Raw genomic sequence first — 22,083 nt, 5'->3', positions numbered from 1 at the left:
GATTTTATATCCTCAGTTGAAAGTTGAACTCAGTGAAAACTCTGGAAACTTACAGATTTTAGTGAAAGCAAAATTAACACTAAACCTTACATATCAGATTCAAGTAACTTTTCTTACTTTGGGGGAGTTCTGTGTCTTAATGTCCTCTTTCACATCATGGTTTCAAGGCTGTTTTTCTCAGCAGTGGTGGTATTTTATGTCTCTCCCACATTTCCACTGTCAGTACAAATGTTTGTGAGGCTGTACAGTAGAGCAAATCAGTAAGTAAGTTCATTCATTGCCTTTTTCTAAGAGTTCCTTAATTCAGATCAGTTCCCTGAATTCATTGCACTGGCCCAATACAAGGGGCAGCACAGAGACTGAACAAGGAAGAAGTCAGTGCAATGAATTCAGGGAACCGATCCGCAGTCGGTGCAAGCTACTGTTAACTGTCACCAAGAGTAAAGTCTGTGGAACTACAGCATCGGAGTGCTGCACTTCTGTAAGGTATTATAAAACACAGGAGATAAAACTGAACAGCATAAGTAGATTCCTTTAAAAATCCCTTGGTGTAAATTTGATTTTTTTGAAAATCAGCAGCTGTAATAGAATTCTGACTTGTGTATAGGACATTCACACATATAAAATATATTCATTTATAGACATCCTAAAGTATGCAGCCAACAAATCTAAAGAGAAAGAAGATGCCATTCTACTGGAAATCCAAGCTGACATATTATTTCTTTTGTCTGTTCTCTGTGAAAATGATCTCCACAGAAAGGTGTGTATCTTTCTACCTCACACTGTGCAGAAAACATCAAAATGTGGTGTATTTTCATTTAAAGGATACTGCCTTTTTTTTTAATTCAAAAGCAGCTGTCACCTGTAGTTCGTTGCCAACAAGTCAGGTCTGATAACTGGTTTCTGTGATAGTGACAGTTAAAATGCAAAATCACTCAGAAATCCACTAGGAAGTGTCTCACCTATTTAATTGCTAATTTACCTGATTTTTAAATTAATATATGAAAGTGTGTTATCAAATGAGATTAGCAGTTTGAAAAAACTGAAAATCTCTTTTTCTTATGTCTGTCATAAGGAATACATCCTGCTCTAACAAGTGGGCCAAAATTAATACGATATAAATATTTAAAATTTTCTATTTCCTTTGTATTTGCTTACGTGTAGCTATTTTGTAAATATTATTTAAGAAACATACTGCTTTAATTAACATTTCAACAGGAACTGTTCAGCTATGAAGGAGTGGATATACTTATCCCATTCATTCAGATGGATCCAAAGAAGTTACACAGTGGATTAGGCCACAATTGTCTCCTGTTCAGTGCACTCAACTGCCTGTGGTTAGTAAAAAATTTTAGGAGCAATAACTCTTAAAATGTCTTGTGTTTTTTAGGTCTGCAATACTATGGCCTTTCTCTGCACATATAGGCCTTTCTTCTGTTTAAAATGTATAAAAATCCTTCCTACAATTTGACTAATTAAAAATGATACAAAATAAACGGAATATTCTGCATGTATTCTCTTCTAAATAGGGATTCAGTATGACAGCCTAACGCCCTACACAGCAGTCTTAACTTCCCACACAGAGTGACCTCCTGATACGCAGAGTTACCTGAGAGTTTCTGAGAGAGGTGTATGGTTAGAGTCTGTAAATAACTTCAGAGAAGTAAACAGAAGGCAAGAACAGACCAATATTAGCTAAAAACTGTGTAAGCGTAAGAAGAAGTGTTTGTAAACTGGCTATATTGGGCTAAAAATATTTTAAAGATTGCTATGGGAGAATGCCAATACATAGGACCATAACCAAAAGTTAATTTGTTTTAAGGCAGACGTTGATAAATACATTGAAACCCAAATGATATGTTTGTCTGGGAGAAAAGACTGATGCAGGAGATCCCTTCAGTTTCTGTGTTAATGACCATAAGTGAGGAAATAAGAGAAGGAAGCAATAGCAACATGAATGCAGGTTTTATGATCATTTTAAGCTGGGAGAAGCAAATACTGTTGCCAAAAAAACAGTCTTGCTTGTCTCTCCCCCTTGATTCTGCTGGCAGAAATATTCACACAGCCCTGCAATAAGCCAGATCAGGGACATGATCTAGCTAAATTTTAGCCTCTTCTACTGAGTTGGTTTTAGTTCAAATCCATGTTCTAATCCAATTCATTGTGAACCTGACAAATTTCTTGGGCTGCTGCAAGGAAGGTGTGCCACTGCAAGAGAAGAAAGAGCAGTAGGGTATATCTAGTTATACAGTGTCAATGAAAAGGCACGTGAAACATGATTTTTCTACTCCCTGAATGTATGAAGCATATTGCATACCAAATATATTTATGCAATTCAGTAAAATAAATGAGATGCTTGTAGAATGTTCTAAAGCATAAAAATGTTTTTACACAATGAAATTATTTCTCTTTAAGGTCCTGTGTCATTGGATGTTACATTGCAGAGGATTATTTTCTTGAAAAACAGGGCATTTTTCTCCTTCTGGATTTGTTGGCAGTAGGTATTTTTATTATTGTTGTTACAGAATGAGAGAGTAGTACAACAACATGGAAAATTACATTATTTTTGTTACAGTATCTCCTAAGACCATTATAATACTAACAAAAAGATCAGTGTATGTAATTCCCTGAGATAGGAAGGTAATCACACACCAGGATTATCTTCTTAGAAATTATTGGACGGATTTTCCATGTATCTTTTTCAAAAATAAGTATCTGACAAAGGGAGTTTTAAATTTACCAAAAATATACTCTTTTTAAAAAGAAAACTCAAACTATGCTCTAATTTTGGATGACATCTCTGCTGAGAAAAGCACCTCATTTCTTCATATTGAAGTTAGTACGAGCAGAGTCAGTATACACTTCAAGGCTTTAAGTTTTGATGTTTAAAGTTACTTTGTACATGTATTTTGTATGTATAGCTGCTTCTATGGGTCTTGGACATAGAGCTGGCACAGGCATTTCACTGCTCACAAAATAAGCATGCACCTTCCTTGTTTTGTTCCCTCCTCATTGTTGCCAGTCGTACTGCCAGCCTCTGATGCCCTTGCAGTGCAAGGCTGCAGACCCTTCCCTACTCTCAGCTGCTGCTAAAAGACCTGGCCACAAAACAGAACAGGTGCTGTGTGGTACTGCTCAGCCACTGCCTTCAGAGTCTGTTTCTTACAAACATAAATCTTGGTAGTAGTACATTCTCCAGCATGTGAGCCTGGAGGCATGTATACAAAACCTATTATGTGATTCTACACAGAGGTATGCGTATCTTATATGATCCTACACTCATTCCCCTCATGTTCCTTGATTTATGGAACTTTGCATTGCAGGATTCCAGAAACTTGAAAGATTTACAAGTTTATACACCAGTTTTGTGCAAATAGTTGTGATAGAAAGCTTGCAGTTACTTGATTATATATTACACAATTTCTCTCTTTTGGAAAGGTAGACATCACTGTTGTTTGAACTGTTTAAAACATTGTTTCCTTTTCCCTTCACCAAGTTAAAGCAAAAGAACCTGTGCAATATAATTCTTGGAATCTTGGTTGAATTTTGTGACAACCCTAAAACCACTTTGCACATCAGCACCTGGCGAGGGGAGAAAGGCCAAACAGCAGCTAACCTTCTAATACAGTTATGGAGACAGGAGGAGCTGGAGCTAGGAGTCAAACGTGATCAATATGGAAGGATCGTTGGTAAGTTTTACGATGCATGTGAAACTATGAGCAGTTCCACTGAATAAAGTAAAACAAAGACAGTATTTGTTTTTGCAGTCTGAATCCTAATGAAAGTACATGACAATATTTATAGCTTCATGCTGTAGTTCTTACCAAACCCAAAATACCTTCTGTTTTGTTTAGAGTCTGGCCACTAGATGGCATTTTCTACATCAGCTGGGAATGAACCAGGTAATGAACAGAACCATGACTAGTATCCTGAACAGCTTTTCTAATGCTGGACAGTTAAACTAGTTAATTTCTGCCACAAAAGGCATTGTGTTTTGTTATACGTTGTAAAAAGAAGTAAGGAGAGTGCTATGTTCTCACAAATCTTTAGTCATGCTAATTAATATTTCTGGGCCCAAATTATGTTCAAATTCCTGACCAAAGTATCAAAATTATTTACATGGTATCCACAAAACAAGATGGAACTGTCTTCTTTTGGAGGAGGCATCACAGAAAATAATATGTCCGTAGCTGCCTGCTAAAGATCCTCATACTTCATTACACAGATAGAATTTCCTCTAACTCTAATAGCTTTGGGAACATACTACCTCTTCATTCTTCTACTCTGGTTTTGTGTTTTGAAATTCTTAGACATGAAGAGACCTATTGCTAGCAGCTTCCAGAAACAGCAAGAGGTCATCCCCATGCCTGCCAGCTGTCCCACCTTTGCCATCATGGAAATTTCAGAAAACATACGGGCAAAACTTTATTCATTATTGTGCAAGCTAGGTAAGACAAGTGAATTGCCTTATCAGTGTCATTACCTGTCATTAAACTGAACTTGTTCACTGGCAATCAATACAGTCACTATAAAAAAAAAAAAAAGTCAAAGGAAGCTTTGAGATGCATCATCAGCACTCTGGTATTAATAGATGCTTGCTCATCCTGTTCTTAAAAGTCCCTATTGATGGGGCTTTCAAGACTTCCCCAGTGCTTTGCTGCCCCCTACCATTAGGAAGAGTTTTCCTAAAATTAAACCTAAGATTCGCTTGAAATTTTTTGCGATTTGTTTTCCCAAAAAAACAATATCTCTTTCTCATATTTAACACTTTTACATTTAATTTTATTTCCCTAGATGAAGAAATACTACTTTCTGCCGATGTTACTCACTGATCTAATTTTCTAGCATAACCTCTAATTCTCATTGTTTTCTTCTTGAGTCTTTCCAGTTGGTTCACACTCTTCTTCATCTATAGTGTCCCAAAACTGAACACAGTACTCCAGCAGAAGCCTCGTAACCAAATAGAGCTACTTTACTCTACTCATCTTGTAAATAAACATTCTGACATTAATATAACAATTGCTGTATTCATAGTGGCATGATATTGTTTGCTCATTTGACTTAGGATCTTGTACAGTCATCTACCAACCTGGATTTGTACAGATGACTGTTCCTACATTTAGAATTTTTTATTTGTCCTTACTGAATTAAATTCTGTGGTTTTAGATAATTTTTCAGATTGGCAAGATTAATTTGCATGCCAGCCTTTTCCTTGGAAATGCTGCAGTCCCTCCTAATACTATGTTGTTAGCAGACCAAATATGAATAGTCATTACACCCTTGTCTAAAAACCTAAACTGAAGTCAAGATACATGATAAACTCTTCCACATCCATAAGATTTCTTATCTGGCTGTAGACAAAAGCTAGGTGTCAGTTTTTACTAGTTCCTGTTGGATATAAATGTTTTCATTGTTACCATTTAGCTGCATAAACATTATTTGTTTAATTATTTGTTTCAGTCTTTTTTCAGGAACTGAACTGAACCAATATTCTCTGGCTTGTCCTTTTCCCCTTTTCAAAATAGGCATTATGTTTGTTTTTTCACATCCATCCTCCACAGGTTCAAAGATGATCCATAATTGTTCTGAGATTGCTTCAACCAGTTCCCTGGGTAACCTAGAGAACCAACTGGTTTGAAAACATCCTTAGTTTCTCTAATAAACTATAGCTAGTTCTTCCTCTGTTGTAACCCAGGTTCTTACTAAGTTTTGTTAGTGTTAATTACGTTAAATGGTGGGTCACAGCCAAATTCTTTATTAATGCAAGAAGGCATGAGATTTTGTTCCAGCTTTCTCCTATATTCAACACATACCTCTTATGTTAGTTATATACATGGTAATGTCTCCTGTGAAGTACTGAAGTGACATGAAAGTGGATAATAAAAAATTGAAAGATTTTTATAGTCTTTTCTCAGCATCTTCCTCTTAATGTAATCATGCTCCCTAACAGCCTGTAACATGGTGATCTAGAAAACCAGTGTTAATTGGTCTTTATTTATGGTATTTCTTAACTTCAAAACATGATGTAATTATACTCTTAATAGATAGATGCCACATTCCCAGTTACCACACAGATGGTATGATGAAGTCTAGAATGAGATTTGATAGACTAGACATAGTTGGTTTTTTTTTTTAAATCAAGTATTATTAACATTCAGCATGCAAAAAATGAGACATAGTCTCAGCAACCATACTTCTCTACCTTATTCTTTTACACGTATTGTAAACATTTTTTTTAAAAGATGGAGTCATGATGCTCAAGGCATTATGCTCAAGGCTCAAGTCTATGAGATGGAGGAGACCCTCATTACACAGCTTTGAAACAAAGGACTGGTCATCCTGTAGTAGCCTCCTCTTGGCTACTTCATAGCTAAAGCAAACTCTGTTTGTGCTGAATTGCTTCTTTAGAAACTGTGACCTGTGAACTAAACTGTTTGTCTGCTGTAACAGAAGATCAAACCCTTACCACAAAAGCGTAGCAAATGCAGTACTGTCCTGGCTTTCCAAGTGACTGGAAGGTCACTGGAGCCACTCATAAGTAAAGAGTTAGTATAGAGTGAATTTATGACAGAGAAAACAGGCTTTTTTTATCACCAAAAGCCTGCCCAGGATTAGAAGAGTGACTGACTGGTGTATATGTGATGATGATTTTGCATGTGATTATATGACAAATAAGATGGCGTCTTTTTTTAGAATGTTATATTTTAAGATAAATTCATCATGCTGTTAATACTCGTGTGATTAATATTCTTTTAGGTTTTGAAAATTTACCTGGCTTATCTGCTAAGGATTTTGTCACACTTGCTATCATACGGCGTTATATTGACTTTAAAGTGAGTATTGTGGAAGAAAATATTACTATCGTATCTGTGTTTGCAAAAATAGCAAGTATATCTCAGGATACAACAAATAACCCTTCAAAAGCTGTCACCCATGTCACAAGTCACCTATAGTTTCACAGAGTGTAAGCCAGTATTTTCCATCAAAAGAAACAATCCCACCTCCATCATTGCAGCACTCCCCAGACTCTTCCTTTGTACTGCTACAAATGTTTGTGACTGCATAGAAAATAAGATTAGAAACCAAGCTAGTTAAAAATAACTCAAAAAAAATAGTTTTAACTGTTTGCCAGCTCAAGAAACAGGAATGTGCCGGGACAGGAGTAAGAAACTGGGGAAGGGCTGGAGAGTAGGACTGCCTCTTTGTGCAATAAGGTCAGTTTAGGGCGGGGTGGTTTGCTGTTAACAATGACATTAAGTACACATTCTGATAAAGGTTTTTGTGTGCTTTCCCATCTTTGTCCCCACATGCAGTATCCATCCATACTGTCAGAAGTTAAGAATGAAGTGCCTATAGGAAACAAGAACAGGATAACAAGCTTTGTGGGAGCCATCCTGCTCAAAAGATACTTCAGTTTATGCTGATTTTCTGCTTAGGAGCAAAGTCTGTGAGAGTTTGTAGTGTTCAGGAACTAGCAAGACTTGATCTTTAGTTGATAATTCCAGCTTCCGTTTATGTCTCATGTTGCAGTTTGCTCTGATAATGTGTGCAATTTGAGATTTTAAGAAGCAGCCAGTAGGACACAATGCTCCTGTAATTTGGTGTCTTGTAGCTATCTGTATTTCTGAAGTTTCTGTAGTTATCAGCATTCCTGTTACTGCTCTGTGCAGTCAAGCTTGGGCTTGGGAAGGCTTAGGGAGGATTATCATGAATGAATTTGGTATAGCATTACTGAAGTCTAACCTTGCATAAAAATTCTGGGAAGTGAAACAACAATAAGGAGAGAGATTGTTGCTGTATTATATTTGGAATAATTGGAACTGGAAAAAAGAGATAAATATCAAATAGTGTGGTGTGTGTTTCACACACAGGTTGGAGAAGTTTGGAGTGAACTGTGTGCAGAACTAAAAGAAGAATTCAGGCCTGTCGCATCGGATGAGGAAGCCTTGAAAGTTATTTCAGAGATACCAGAAGATACTGGAAGAATGATTGCTGCTTTGCAGACTGAAGTGCTTGAAAGTCAACGTCACCAAGAAATCCAAGAGGAGGAAAAAGCATATATAAAGGTAAACCAAGGAGTATTTAAACAAGTACAGCCCATATAAAGCTTATGTCAAATTATATGAAGATTTTCTTACTTTATAATTTTGAGAATTCTGTATGTGTACACTGCTTGAAGATATTTTAATCTGTCTCAGCAGCAGAATTTTAACTTTAAATTAAATTAGGTTAACCTCAGTTCTCCCAATTTGTATAATTTTGCCCATATTTAGAGAGTAACATGAAAAAATGAAGCAGTATCATCAGTGATTTGTCAGCAATGGTGTAATGAGAAATTATCGTTATGTTACTATAGGAGTTGCACCTGTGTTCATCTGTAGCAGATAACAATTTGAAGTACCTATTACGACTACATCTGCTTCTTAAAATGAAACATAAGCCTCTGTTGTAAGCTCCCTTGGCTGAATATTCACAAAGCTTCATTACTTCACAATGTAGGGCTTTGTGCTTCCCAGCATGCTCAGGGTGAGCAGGTATTGACATTTTCCAGCTTTGGTTATAAGGCAAGCATTTGGCATTTTTGCTCATCTACTGTCTCATCCTCTCCTGCGTTCTGAGAAGTAAGATCAGTTGGTCCAGTTGTCTAAAATCTCGTGCCAGTGTTTTTGAGGGATTGTCCTGCATTATGATGCCTGCACTTTTGTCCCCAAAACTGATTCCATCTCTGTTATTCAGCATTTGAGAGTGAGAATATACAGAAAGTATTCCTGAAAAGAGTTAGGACTTTCCAACATCTGTGTTGAAAGAGGGGAAAATTTGTTTGCAACAGAGAAGGTAAGCCTTTTTTTTTTAAAGGCAGTGCATAAGTGAAGTCTTTAAAGGACAAGTACATTACTACAACATTATCATCCAATGTCAAGTGAGAGGGATGAGCTAAGGTAGCCAAAGGGGCATAGGTGAACATACTATCCAAACAGCACAAGCAAAGAGTTCAGGAAAGCTCATGAGAATAGGATTGTGTTGCATCTTGTAAATCTCATTTATATTACAGATCCAAGCTATCCATAAGCAGAAAGAAATGGTAAATATATCTTGGGAAAATTTTTTGACTCGGACATCAAACTATGAGGCATTGAAGGTAAGAAATCTGAGTGATGGAGCAAAATTTACATTCGCAGTGTAGTTCTAATAATTGGGAAGTTCCAAACACATTTCTTAATGAATTATGAGGATATTCAAGTAAAGTTACAGTAAATTTTATATACACACAGACATAGAAGAATGAACCATAAGATGTATTGGCAAAGTTACGCAATCATTGATTCTTCTGCTCTTCTATGATTCTATGATTTGCTCTTCTGATTACAGTCACAAATTGGGGATCAACATTGTTTATGCACTTGCAACTGGGGGGGTTGTGTGTGTGTATGTATACGTGTATTTGTCCTGAAATTGTTGACACTAAAAGTCTGGTCATTCTTTTCTTTATTTTTTCTAATACTTCATTCCCTATTTTTAATAGAGCAGACATCTTTCAAGATGGTAAATATTTTATGATGAAAGCAGTTTCTTTTAGCAATATTTGCACTTTTCCAAAAGAACATAAAAAATATTAGACTTCTGGTTAGGTGATCAGACCAAGTTGGAGAATGAATGAAATCAAACTTAAAAGAAATGCTTTGGCAGCTGAATTTAATTTTTCTTCATTTCTCAAAGAAGATGCAAAAGAGGACAATTTTCTTCATGTGCAAGCACCTCACTGGCCTGTGGTAAAGATCTATGCTAGAATTAGAAATTAAAAAGGGCCGGAGAAAGGATTTGAAGAACTACAGGTTGGTTAGTTTTAACTGAGTCCCTGGAAAGCTATGTTAGGCACATAAGGAACAAGAAGGTGACTGGAAACGGCTGTCATGGATTTACCAAGGACAAATCATGCCTTGCTAATGTGGTTGCCTTTTGTAATAAAATTATTAGCTCCGGAGAAGGAGGAAGATGGATGTTATTTCCCTTGGCTTGAGCAAGGTTTTCAGCACATTCTTCTGTAGCGTCCTTGTAGCCATATTGGGGAGATATGGACTGGACTGTATATAGGTGTTGTCCTCTACAGCTGGACTACAAGTTGGATGAAAAACTGGGTGGACTGATGGGCTCAAAGGACAGTGGTCAATGATTAAAGTTTAACTAGCAGTCAGTTTTGAGTGATATTCCTCAGAGTTATTTATAGGGTTGATACTGTTTATAATTTTCATTAATTACTTGCATATTGGATAGTATGCAATCTCATCACGTTCATGCATGACACTGAGCTGGAGGAAGCAATCCATATGCTGGGAGGTACGGCTGCTATTCAGAAGGACCATGACAAGCTGGAGGGATGGGCTGACCAAAAGCTCATGCAGTTCAGGAAAAGAAAATGTGAAGCCATGCGTCTGGGATGTATTAAGGCTGTCATGCATCAGAACAGCCTGAGGACTGACTGGCTATGTAGATGTGTACTATGTACAGGGTGACAAGCTGAACATGAGGCAGCAGTGTGCTCTTGTGGTGATGAAGGCTAACAGCATATATGGCTACATTAGAAAGACCGTAGCCCGCAGATCACAGCAAGTGATTATTCCCTTCTCGCCCTTGTGAAGCCATGTCTGTTTATTCTGTTTTCAGGTCCCCAGTACAAGAGAGAGTCACAAACCAGAGGGAGGGTACTTACAATTAAAGGCCAATAGAATTATCACCTCATTTATTTTGTCATTTTGTTTGTATATTTTCTAACAAGTGCAAATGATACAATTCATTCTGATTAAAACAATTTTGCTTTTTTTCTAACTGTCCTTAGAAAGCAAAAAGGCTTCAGGAAAAATCAATAGAGGCTTCCAGATCTAAATCGAAGACTAAAAATGGAGCAGTCCATTCTACTGATATTAAAGGCCTCAGTACAACAGTAAGTAATCCCCAAAGACACTGTTTTATCTTCATTAATGTGTAAGTGGTTTGGGGTTTATTCTGTCTGCATATGTGCTGCTGCTTACTTTTTCTTTAATAATGTTTATGTTGACAAGCTCCAAGTATGCAAGAAAGAATCTGTATCTCCTGCAAAGCACCACTTCCCCTTCTGACATATCCTCATACAACAGGCAGTTAGTTAGAATGAGATTCAGATCTGTCAATTACTCATAAAAAGTGTGGGCAAGATGGCCCCTATGCTACTTGACATGTACATCTTGTGGGACAGCCTTTCATGAAAACCTTGCTGAGGTCAAGACCTCCTTCATTTATTGCTGGATAAATCTGTGCAATCCCTAATATGTCGGTAGAGGTGTCCTGTGTCAGTAAACATGTTCCTGACTGTCTGCAGATAAGCCACTTGTTGCATCTACAGAATTTTTTTTTCTCATTTCTATCAGTTAATTGAAGTGTGAGAAAATAAAAGCCATTGTTAACATCTTATTCGGGTGTAACAGCGTATTTAGATGTTCAGTTTTGTCAAGCTGGGGTAAGACGTGGGAGAATCTCCATTCCAGTTGTAACTGCTTTTGAGTTAGCTGGATGATTTCTGTGTAATCATCATAGCTAAGGCGGATTTTAGGGGCAGGGATAGCTTCATGGTTCCTTATAAATTACTCTTACACGTAAGGAGAAACAAGGAAGAAAAAAACATGAGGTGCTGTTTTCAAACTTGCACAAAGGCAAGAGATAGTATTATCATGGGCTCTCAGGCATGAATAATGACAACTAAGGTGGTTGCATCCTGAAAAAGAAAAGAGGCAGTTCACGTTTGATGTGATGCAAGAGGAGGAGCTTCATAGGAAGCAAGGGGATGGTCTCAGAGTGCTGGACTAGTATTTTTATCAAATTGCCTTTCCCCTAAACTTCTGAAAGATATGGAGGAACACATCTGTGAATGCAAGGTTAAGTGGGCTGGAAAAATGATTTAGTTATGTGCATATATCAGTGAGACTGTTAATCAGCAATATTTTGCAGAAAGTATCTGAAAAATTTAGATATAAACATGAGTATTCTGGAAATCGTTAGTAGAGAGAAATACATTGTTAGATTTTATTTTAAAGACTTGGACCTCAAGCCAAGATTATTCATTTCTTTGGAGGGAGAGCATTTAACAAGAAAACATCTTCATGGTTCTGTGATCAATATTTCAATAACTTTAGACAAAAACATGGAAAAGGTTAATCCATTTTGCAGAAAAAATGTATTAAGAAAACGAGCACATCAGCAACATCAGGTAAAATTCCTTGGGTACGCTGCTTAGAAGAATTACAAATGACAGATATGGCTGGCAGTATTTTTCGTGGAACAATCTTCTTCCCTCATCTCTGCCAAACACCCTTAGTAGGGAGAGATGAAAATTAAGATAAGATGGTTGTTGCAAACCAGTCAAGGTCAAGAAATCAAACATGTGAGCCACGTGCACTCCAAGAGTTGCGTTGTTTGTTTTAGTAGGTCATGGTTAGAAGATAGAGGTGTCACTCAGGGATTTTTATTCAAAGACCTGAACCTATTCAGTATAAAGAGTAGTAACGAGACTGAAAAGTGTATGTCTCTTTCAGTCTTGGGAGTTTTCCTGGAGCAGTAGTTATAGGCAATTGCATTCTGAGAGAAACAGGGTCTGTTCCCTTTTTTTGCTTTGAAGTATTAATGTATAGTGAAATTCTGAAGACAAAAACTGTGGCTGATGATATATATAAATCCAAACAACATTGCACAAGAAACTTCTATGGTAATAAAGGCTTGATTTGCTTTTTTTCTATTCGTAAAATCAGACATGAAGGCAAAAAAGCAGAGTACATAAAGGTACCTGCTGAAAAAACACTCTGTCTTTTCCTTTGTGTTGATGGGAACAGTTTGTGAATTTAGTATAAAGGATAGTTTGAGTGGACCTCGGAAACCTCAGCATGCATCTCCACCAGCTGAATAATGTTTTTGAAAGACAGTTCATGATTTAACTCTCATCTCATTTTAAATGCTAACATGAATGTCAAGCAATGCATTTATTTTGTTTTTCAGATTGGATCTGGTCGCTTAGTAACTGTTGAAAGTACACCTCCTCAATTAATGGGAGGGCCACTGGCTGTTACAGACCTTGCTCTTAGAAAGCCCTCTGTTTGTGAAGGAGCCTTAAAAAAGATCAAAAGAGTTAAAACGTTGGACTCAGTCAAGAAAGATTCGGTACCTGTAGAATAGTTAACTGTATGTGTATTTTAGATACAAGGTAAAATCTGTTTGTAATGCCTTGATGAATTGCATGGAACACCTTCAGAGTAAGATTATATTTTGTTTCAACTAATAAAAACATGGAGATGTTTTATTAATAAAGTACCCCATACAGTATGGTACAAAGGTATGTTGCGTCTAATAATTTTGTGTGCTAGTGTTAGGTTACCCTGATCTACTATCAGTAGGTCCACTATTGAGATTTCCATCTCTTGTTGACACATTCCACACATGGCAGTTTAAGTATCTCTTTCTTTGAGCAGGGTGATGAACCTTCATGTAAACACATTCAGTTCTTCATTTTCCTGGATACTGTACCCATGTGGTTTTTCTCCAAGTCAATTTTGTTTCTTGAATTGCTGCCTTTAGCATCAGGACTTCTGACTTCCGTTCTCTCGGTTTTCATCTAAAGGTTCGCTACAAAGCTTGTCTGTGCCAACAGTTTCTCCAAGCATGTTGGAGAGAGATGCTGAAATGTCCTGCTCCTCATGGGTTTCTCACAGCTCTTGAACCAGTCTTACCATTCTGATTATTTCTGGGGTTATTGCCTATGTTGTCTGCAATAAGAACTCATCCTCTTCCACCCTAGCACCTCTAAAATACCAACACAAACTTGTGAGCAGCAGATCTTTTTGTAGATGACTTGGTTTCTAAGCTATTGGGCAAAGCCAGAATTTGCTATATTACAATAGAGCAAGATTCCCTGAGGCTGTTACTTCATTTTAAAACCAGTGCTAGGGCATAAATTGCTGTGACATTGCAAGGGGTTCTGTGACATACAAGCTCTGGCATGTAGTCTGTCATTTTTGCCTGTAAGCACATTTTGAGAAAAGTACAAGCTTTCACTTTGTTAAATGCCAGCTTGAAAAATGGAAATAAATTTGAGCTAAACAGGTAGAACTTAGATTCCAACTCCCTTTTTTACTTCCTTGAAAGGGGGATAGGGGCAGGTGTGTGTTTCTTAAAAATCTGTTTGTCCTTGTAACAAGACATAGCAGTCCTGGCATTAAAAATGAAGGCAGAGATTTTTGTGTAAAAATTGTCTACTTAAATTCTATAAAAAGAAGAACCTGAAGAAAATCATGAAATAAAACAAAACAGCCATATGAAATGGTACTTAAACTTTAGAGAAATCTCCACATGTTTAGTTTTCAAAGATCAGAAGCATTTTCTTATGGGCAGGTCTGTTAAACATTACCTTGTAGAGTAAGACAGTCAACTAGTACTTAAAGCTAGAGAAACTAAATCAAGCTATGCTAACTTAATTTAATTTCTATGCTGGCCCTTTGCTAACCGATAATTTTTAAGTATAGTCTGGTTTCATTATAACATTTTTTTCCTAAAATTATTTGCATAAATTTTAAGTATGTTTTATTAAACAAGCCTGTATGTGTATTTCTTGCCTGCCTGCAAGAAAGGTAAGCTAAGGTATATAGAGATTATCTAACTAAAGTCCTCTGTGTCAAGTAAAGTCTTGCTCATGTATTTATGTTTAGATTTCTTTGACAACTCTTCAGCAGCTATGCTGCTTTATCACTGCTTTAGAGAATATGAAAATATATCAACACACTGGGGCCACAAAAAGTATGCTCCATTGTCTTTTCACAATTAAAACCAAACAATAAATATTTGACTAGGAGAACAAAGACCGTGACATTCAGAGTTTTTTTATGTGCTTGCATATATGTGAATGTGTGGGTGACTCATTATTACTGGCAGCAAGGCACTGGCCCATTTTGTCCAAAAAAATATACAGGACTCATGTAAGTCCTTCCAGTTTCTAAGCAAAAGCTACAGCAGTACAGTGTAGCCAAGGTATGGATATAAAAGATCTTTTAACTGGAAATCCATTTATATTTATGCTTATGTAAAAACTTTAAATCAGGCACAAAGTGAGCCCCACAGCATTGCTCCCCCAACTGCATTGTGCTTCTACTACAGACACGCTGATGTTGCAGGCAAGTAGCTGCAGATGCTCTTGTTAATTGTAATGAAGACTGGAGAAGGAAGGGAACAGAATTTCCCCACATGCTTACATTTATGCTTCATAAATGAATACTAACACAAGGCTTCACAGCAGCATAGACAGCATTTGATTTTGCTAGCCAGCCATGGACCCTGGTCTCGCTGTTGGGGGGGAACCCAAGAAAACTGGGCTTGCTGTTCCTGCTGTAACCCAGGGATGGAAAGAGAGGGAGTGCTGGGTACTGGTGGAGGAAAAGATCCTCCCATTCACTGTTAATCCCTCTTGTAGAGACCCCAGGAGTAGCCAGCTGGATTTCCATGGCTCTATCATAGACAAAATAGGTATGTCCACACGGAATTTGTTTTGCTGCTGCTGCTTATGGTGCTGTGTTCCTGTTTTTCACAATCACCTGCCCCTTTGGCAGACACTGCAGGGTGACCGTAGCAATAGATTGTTCAAGCATTCTGGAGCCGGTTATGGTAGGTGCTAAGCACCTTTGCTCCTATAGAAAACTAATTAAAGGCTTACAGGCTGAGGCAAGATGGAGCTTTTAAAACTGCATAGGATACCTTGCTCTGGCATTCAATTAAAAGATCACTAATATAGGAGGCATTACCTTTAAAATGTTATTATAGTTTTATACTTCTGTAGGTGATGAATAAAATTATTTTTAGGTGTGAACAAGGGGAATTTATTTATCTGACTTATGACAGTTAAAACACTGTATTTGCTGCAAATGCAATACAATACACAGCTTTATAAACTGGATATTGCTGGAACAGATTAGACGATGGCTCTCAAATAGCTGCTCATTATGATGTATCAGTTCCTGCAACTGCTGGGTTTGGGTGTGTCATGACTCCCTCTATTTGCTCAAAAGAAAAGGTGTATTTAAAATATTTTTTGTATCAGGAACTTACAGTGATATCCATGGGTAAGAGAAATTTCTCACTACTTTTGTACCTCTCCAGAATACTGTAAGAGAAATATTTTACAAGATGCAGTTCAATATTGTATTTACCTAAATGAACACTTACAAATCTATGAGAATTGTTGGATATTTTACAAACTACATATGAGCTAGGCATTATGTGGGATGGATTTCTTGTTACCTATGAAGGTTTATATGCTGTTACGGTGTTAAGTACTGTTTCCTACAATAATTAAACCCAGTTGGGATCTCATAAAAGGCTAGAACAGAGACTGAACAAGCTGCATTGCCCAAGGAGTACAGCAGAGAACAGTCAGCATCTCTGAGTGTTCCCATTTGTTCTCAGGCTTCCTGTGCTCAGGAGAAATGGATTAACTAGACGGTTAATCTCCCTGAATTAGCTTACCCATGCTGCATGGTTTCTTATAATGGGAACAGTAGTCAAGCCAGTCTCACTCTTTCAAACCACTTGATGCGTGGGTCTCTTCTCAACTGTGATGCTGCCTGCTATGACAGGGAGGGACTGTATCTCCTTATTTACCTGTATGAATGTGTAAATAAAGAGCAGTCTTGTGTAAGGTACTGTTCTTAATGTAATGTAGTAGTGGTTTTGCAAATAACATGCTAATAGACAAGAAAATGACTACTCTTCAGACCTTGCTGCATAGAAAAATACTTTAATCCATAGCCTAGACTAAGCAGTGATAAAATACAAAGTTTAGACTGCACAGGACATTACAATGAGCATAATCTTTCCCTTTAGCTTGATGTCACACTTTTTTGCAATTCTTAAAAGTAAAGTTGATTGTATGTGCAAGACACTGTATAAAATACGTTTGTTGGCATTTTCTCCATTGCTTAACGTATAAAAATATATTGGGTTTCCATCAAAATTAACTTTTAGAAAAGAGAATTAATGGAAAAGATGAGCCTCCACAAAAATACGACACTGGTTCAGACTTACAGGCTTACCTGAGAGAACAAAGGCGTTGACTCAAAACACAAAAGCATTCACACATGCAGTGGGAAAAAGGCAACCTTGGCAGATTGCAAGACAGGAATGCAAAAGTGACAATGTGAGAGCTCACGTACTTATCAGTTTAGCAGTGATTAAGTACTTTATACAGAAGAAAAAAAAGGTTGAACCATGCCAATGGATTTGTCTAAGCATCTACAGTACATGCTGTGCTTTTGTGCTCCTTCATTGTGATGTTGCCTTGCTGAGGTATCTTCATTTTCTCTCCTTTTGGTCTAAAATGGGTTGGTGAAAGCGGACCCTGCAAGATTATGAAAGAAAGGTAGTTATTTTCCAAGCAATATGGTTAGGAATGCTAGGATTAAACGGTCTCCAAGTTCAGTCTGGAAACCTAAAACCTCTGACTGGGTACATCAGAAAAAAGTCTATTGCCAAGGAGGAAGGAAGCACACAGATCTAGGACTGGTGAATAAGATACAAAGCCAATCACCTGTACGATGTCAGTTCAGACTCATCCCAGACCACGATGACCGGAATTTGTCAGTGTTTGATGATTCACAGTGACCATGATATCACATTACGTGTCAATAGTTTTAATGGGAAGAAGAGGGTTCAAGTGGTCAGGGATTTGAGCTTCCCTTCTCACAGAGGGATGATTCTTCAAAGTTGAGACTGAAGTCCAAATACCAGGAAACTTTTAGTATTGTAATGTCATTTCTATGCACACAGTGATACACAGAGAATGCAGCATCCATTTCCACACACTCCCACATGCATACCCGACATTTTTTACACTTTTTTAAATATGGAAATGTAGTACCCTAACTACTTTTGTGAATACTACTCACGTATTGTGAAAGTAGCTACCATTGAAAGACGCAAATATTTTTGACAAGTAGAGACAGAAAACTGGAAATTACTATATTGAATTGTCTAGACAATCAAGGACGAGGATGGAACCGTGGTTCAGTTTAATGTTAGTGCGTAACAGACTAACACCATATCCTGTAGTTACCTTCTAAAGTTCTATGTGAGTATGTGGAAGAATATTTGGGAGACATTAATTGTCTTCTGCCCATTCCATGGGATCTTGAGAGCACACAGTCTACATACATATCCCAGAAGTTCTGGGCTAAATCATTGAAGAGTTCATTGTGCTTGGGCTTAGGGGATTCCTTTAGGAACATCATGAAGTCCCAGAGAGCAATGACCGTATCTGCTACCTTGAGTTTCTTCATTTCCACCAGCCCATGGGACGATACCTCCCAGCACTGATGGTCAATCTGACCCAGGCTTGGAGGAGTTTCTTTCTGATAGTCTAGATTGGCATAAACCAAATTCAGTATCAATATACAGCCCAGCTGAAGATACCACCTTCTTTTCCATACAAATTCCATACTCCAAGAAGGTACCTGAAAGAAAGTGTATAAAAATCACAGTGATTCTGCTATGATGTAGTTCATTCTCACATAACTTTCAAGGATACCTCAAGAGATGATTTATGCTTTGTGGTTCTGCATAATACTTAATTCTTACAGAACAGTATTTCTTATCAAACCATGGAATAACTACCAGTCAATGAACCCTAACGCTGGAGCTAGGTTTGCACCTAGAAATTATTAATGCTGTTCAGAACACAAAAACCTGAAGCAGAAAGTTTGAAGTGATCATAGCCTATGTCAGAACTGATCCTTGAGCTCAAGACTTCTTCCCTTAAACTCCTGTGCTTAGATCATCAGTAAAATCACATTAATAGCAGATGCTGAAAGAATCCTAGTGGTATTCTATTTTAAATACAAGTAACAGAGTTATAAATAGCCAGTCTTTCATGGAACAGTCCAACTCAGAAAGGTGGTAATGAAGGAACAGTAAACCAGACCATTACACTGTATTGGATGAATGTAGGCAGGTTACAATCTCATTCAGTAGCTGTTGCAAGACCAGAAAAAGGCATATTCCCTTCTGGCTTATGTTAGAAAATAAAGCAAACTTTTGGCACAGTTATTTCTAGCATATATGCAAAACACTGAAACTATCTGGAGAGCTGGAAATGGAAAGAGTAATAACACATTGAGAACTTCAAGTGCTACAGAATACATAGTCATTATTATACATGGATTCCCTCTGGGAAAGCTGCACTTTTCCTGTGATGCGTATTGCATATGCTCGAAGCAGGTTTAGACTGAATATTACTAAAACACCTGATACATTTTTTTCTCGGTCCTTCCTATCAAGATAAAGTGGAAGAGGAGAGTAAACATAAAGGGGAAAACAAACAAAAAAAAGACAAGTGAACACAGGAAGAAGTCTGAAGAAAAAGATGACAGTCAAGACTCTCAGATAGTGCCTCTTATTTTGGTGTCCTAAATCAGTTTTGTGTCAAATAGTTGGTGCCATGCTCATTCCCACAGTTTCCAACCCCCTTGCCAATTTAGAATGTAAAATACAGTTACAAAATGATGTGAGGTTTTGGGCAACTGTGCAAATTTTACTGGGAACTTGGCCAGAATTGCAATTCTTCCACTCAGAATATCTTTGGGCACTGGCAATATGAAAAGTTAGTCTATGATGTCTTCAAAGTGTTACTGACATCCTCTCTGCACCTCCTAATGATGCAGTTAAATAATCCACAGGTAATACAACATATATGTGAACTGTCTGTAAGAAGACAGAGTTGAGGTAACACCGTGGAGTTCACAGTCATAGCAAGCCAGGTGAGGAAACAGAGCAGCTTGAAATAGGCCCTTTTGCTGTGGCCTTGGGGTTCTGGGATGATTTTTAGTTTGAATGTACCATTACCCTGCTGAATGTACGGTTACACAGCCATCTGAGGTCCCTAAGCTCGTGTATTCCTTTACCTCACCTTCAGGACTCAAGGGAATGAGACAGAGAGATACCCCCCAACCTAAATCCTTTCTAAAACTTCCCTTGCTAGCTACATTTCAGCAGGCAGCAGGATTACCTGCCTCAGCATCCCAAGAGCTTATAAATATGCATTGAAGTTTCTCTTCCTTGGGTTGTTAGATGTTCTGGTTTTGGCTGGGGTACAGTTAATTTTCTTCATAGTAGCTAGTGTGGGGCTGTGTTTTGGATTTGTGCTGAAAACAGTGTTGATAACACAGGGATGTTTTCATTACTGCTGAGCAGTGCTTACACAGAGTCAAGGCCTTTTCTGCTTCTCACCCCACCCCACCAGCGAGGAGGCTGGGGGTGCACAAGAAGCTGGGAGGGGACACAGCTGGGACAGCTGACCCCAACTGACCAAAAGGATATTCCATACCGTATGATATCATGCCCAGCATATAAAGCTGGAGAAAGAAGAAGGACAGGGGGTACGGTCAGAGTGATGGCGTTTTGTCTTCCCAAGTAACCGTTACACCTGATGGAGCCCTGCTTTCCTGGGGATGGCTGAACACCTGCCTGCCGATGGGAAGCAGTGAATTAATTCCTTGATTTGCTTTGCTTGCGTGTGCGGCTTTTGCTTTACCTATTAAACTCTCTTTATCTCAACACACAAATTTTCTCACTTTTATTCTTTTTATTTTCTCCCCCATCCCACTGGGGTGGAGTGAGTGAGTGGCTGGGTGGTGCTTAGCTGCCGGCTGGGGTTACACCACAACATTAGAAAACTGGCTCCAGCAAACAAGCAGGTATGGAAATGCTTCTCTTCTCACTTCCACTTCACTAGGCACCAGCATTTAGAGGAAGAACACGCTAGCAAATTAGCTACAAAGTAGGAAAACGCAGCCAGGAAGCCACCAACATTTTGAGTTGTTTGGATTTCACGTTTTAATCCAGCTAAAAAATAAAATGTTAAGGGTCCATTTAGACACCTCAATCAGGAGCAGGGACCACAACAAGCCCCACTGAGACTTTGAACTAATAACTCCTACTATTCAGTACGAGACAGATAAGTTTCACAAAGGCAATAACTAAAGAGCTACAGTAGAAGTTATACTTACAATGTTTCTGTGATGAGATGAAAAACAGTAGCCTTGAAACAACAGTAGTCAGTCACCTGGAGAAAAAGAAAGAAATTCCCAAACGGGCTGCAATAGCCTGGCGGCTGCGGGATGCTCCGAGGATGCTGGGATTACACTGCGCAGGGACGACTCTGCCACTGGCAAAGCAGCAGCAGCAGCAGCGTGCACTCAGGTCAGTGGGAAAGGCGGGAGGGAGCTGTGGCTGTGGCAGCCCCACCTCTTTCTGCAGCAGGCACTGTCAGCCCAGCCTGGGCTGGGGTCTCACCTGGAGAGACTGCGCTCCTGGGGGTGGGAGGGTGTGTTTGGGGAGGGAAGGGGAGAGGCAGAGGGCTCGCGGAGGGACAAAAATACAATGGATAGCAAATCGGTCTCCAAATCAGTAACACGAATGCTCTCCTCATTTTATAAACCCAGGTTTCCATCTGGTATCCTGTCTGCCCACCAGAACATACACCCATCAAAGGTAACATTTCAAAATAATGGAAAACGGATGTACAGCCCAGAATTTAGAGGCACAATGTGCATCCACTGTTCCAGTTCCCTTTTTGTAGAAACTCCCTGACTCGAGATTGATTTTACACTGTTTTTTAAAATCTCCCATAACTTGGTTGCCAGGGAGGTTTTCGATGCCATTTTATTAGTACTTGACGATGTCCCCCCCAGAGGCTGCGCCAGCGCCCGCACTGCGCGCTGGAGTTCACGTCCCATGTCTTCCAGCCAGCAGCAGCCCAGCTGTGCCAGTGCTTAAAGACTCTTCTTTTCTGGTGTTTTGTTTCTGGCCAGCTATTTTCTGTGCTAAGGAACTAGGCTCACATTTAGAAGAGTTCCGTTCCCTCTGAGAGAGAGAGAAGCTTATGAACGAGCTTACATAGATTTCTAATTATTTCTTCCATACATGTTCTTATGATACACCAGTTGTGATGTCTCATCAGATACTGAAGTGTAAGACCAAAAATAGAGATTCTCGTTCCAGCTGCTGCAGATTTTCCATGTGTCTCTA

The 22,083-nt window shown here is 38.4% G+C and overlaps 2 protein-coding genes across 7 annotated transcripts in view; one reads left to right on the top strand and one right to left on the bottom strand.

The window, feature by feature from the left end:
- The window catches only part of CFAP69 (cilia and flagella associated protein 69), a 28,838-nt gene extending 15,446 nt beyond the window's left edge, over positions 1–13,392 (top strand). For all 6 annotated transcript variants that reach the window (XM_087775418.1, XM_087775447.1, XM_087775439.1 and 3 more), the window contains 10 exons: positions 642–760; positions 1,219–1,337; positions 2,416–2,497; positions 3,497–3,689; positions 4,311–4,448; positions 6,757–6,833; positions 7,872–8,066; positions 9,053–9,139; positions 10,835–10,939; positions 13,021–13,392. In XM_087775418.1, the coding sequence (XP_087631544.1) occupies positions 642–760; positions 1,219–1,337; positions 2,416–2,497; positions 3,497–3,689; positions 4,311–4,448; positions 6,757–6,833; positions 7,872–8,066; positions 9,053–9,139; positions 10,835–10,939; positions 13,021–13,197 (1,292 nt within the window). In that variant the 3' untranslated portion in view covers positions 13,198–13,392. The remainder of the gene's footprint in view (positions 1–641; positions 761–1,218; positions 1,338–2,415; positions 2,498–3,496; positions 3,690–4,310; positions 4,449–6,756; positions 6,834–7,871; positions 8,067–9,052; positions 9,140–10,834; positions 10,940–13,020) is intronic.
- Positions 13,393–17,375: 3,983 nt separating this feature from the next.
- FAM237B (family with sequence similarity 237 member B) lies at positions 17,376–18,497 on the bottom strand. Its single transcript, XM_087758751.1, has 2 exons — positions 18,116–18,497; positions 17,376–17,401 (listed from the first exon to the last, which is right to left on the bottom strand). Exons 1-2 carry the CDS (start codon positions 18,495–18,497, stop codon positions 17,376–17,378), a joined length of 408 nt encoding a protein of 135 aa, XP_087614877.1.
- Between the last annotated feature and the right edge of the window lie 3,586 nt (positions 18,498–22,083).

The sequence above is a fragment of the Nipponia nippon genome, unplaced genomic scaffold (assembly GCF_047370975.1).
Source record: "Nipponia nippon isolate SJK-2023a ecotype South Korea unplaced genomic scaffold, ASM4737097v1 scaffold_1, whole genome shotgun sequence".
In the NCBI taxonomy this organism is placed as follows: Eukaryota; Metazoa; Chordata; class Aves; order Pelecaniformes; family Threskiornithidae; genus Nipponia; species Nipponia nippon.
Note: the sequence above shows the minus strand (reverse complement) of the source record. Positions and strands in the feature narration are given on the sequence as shown.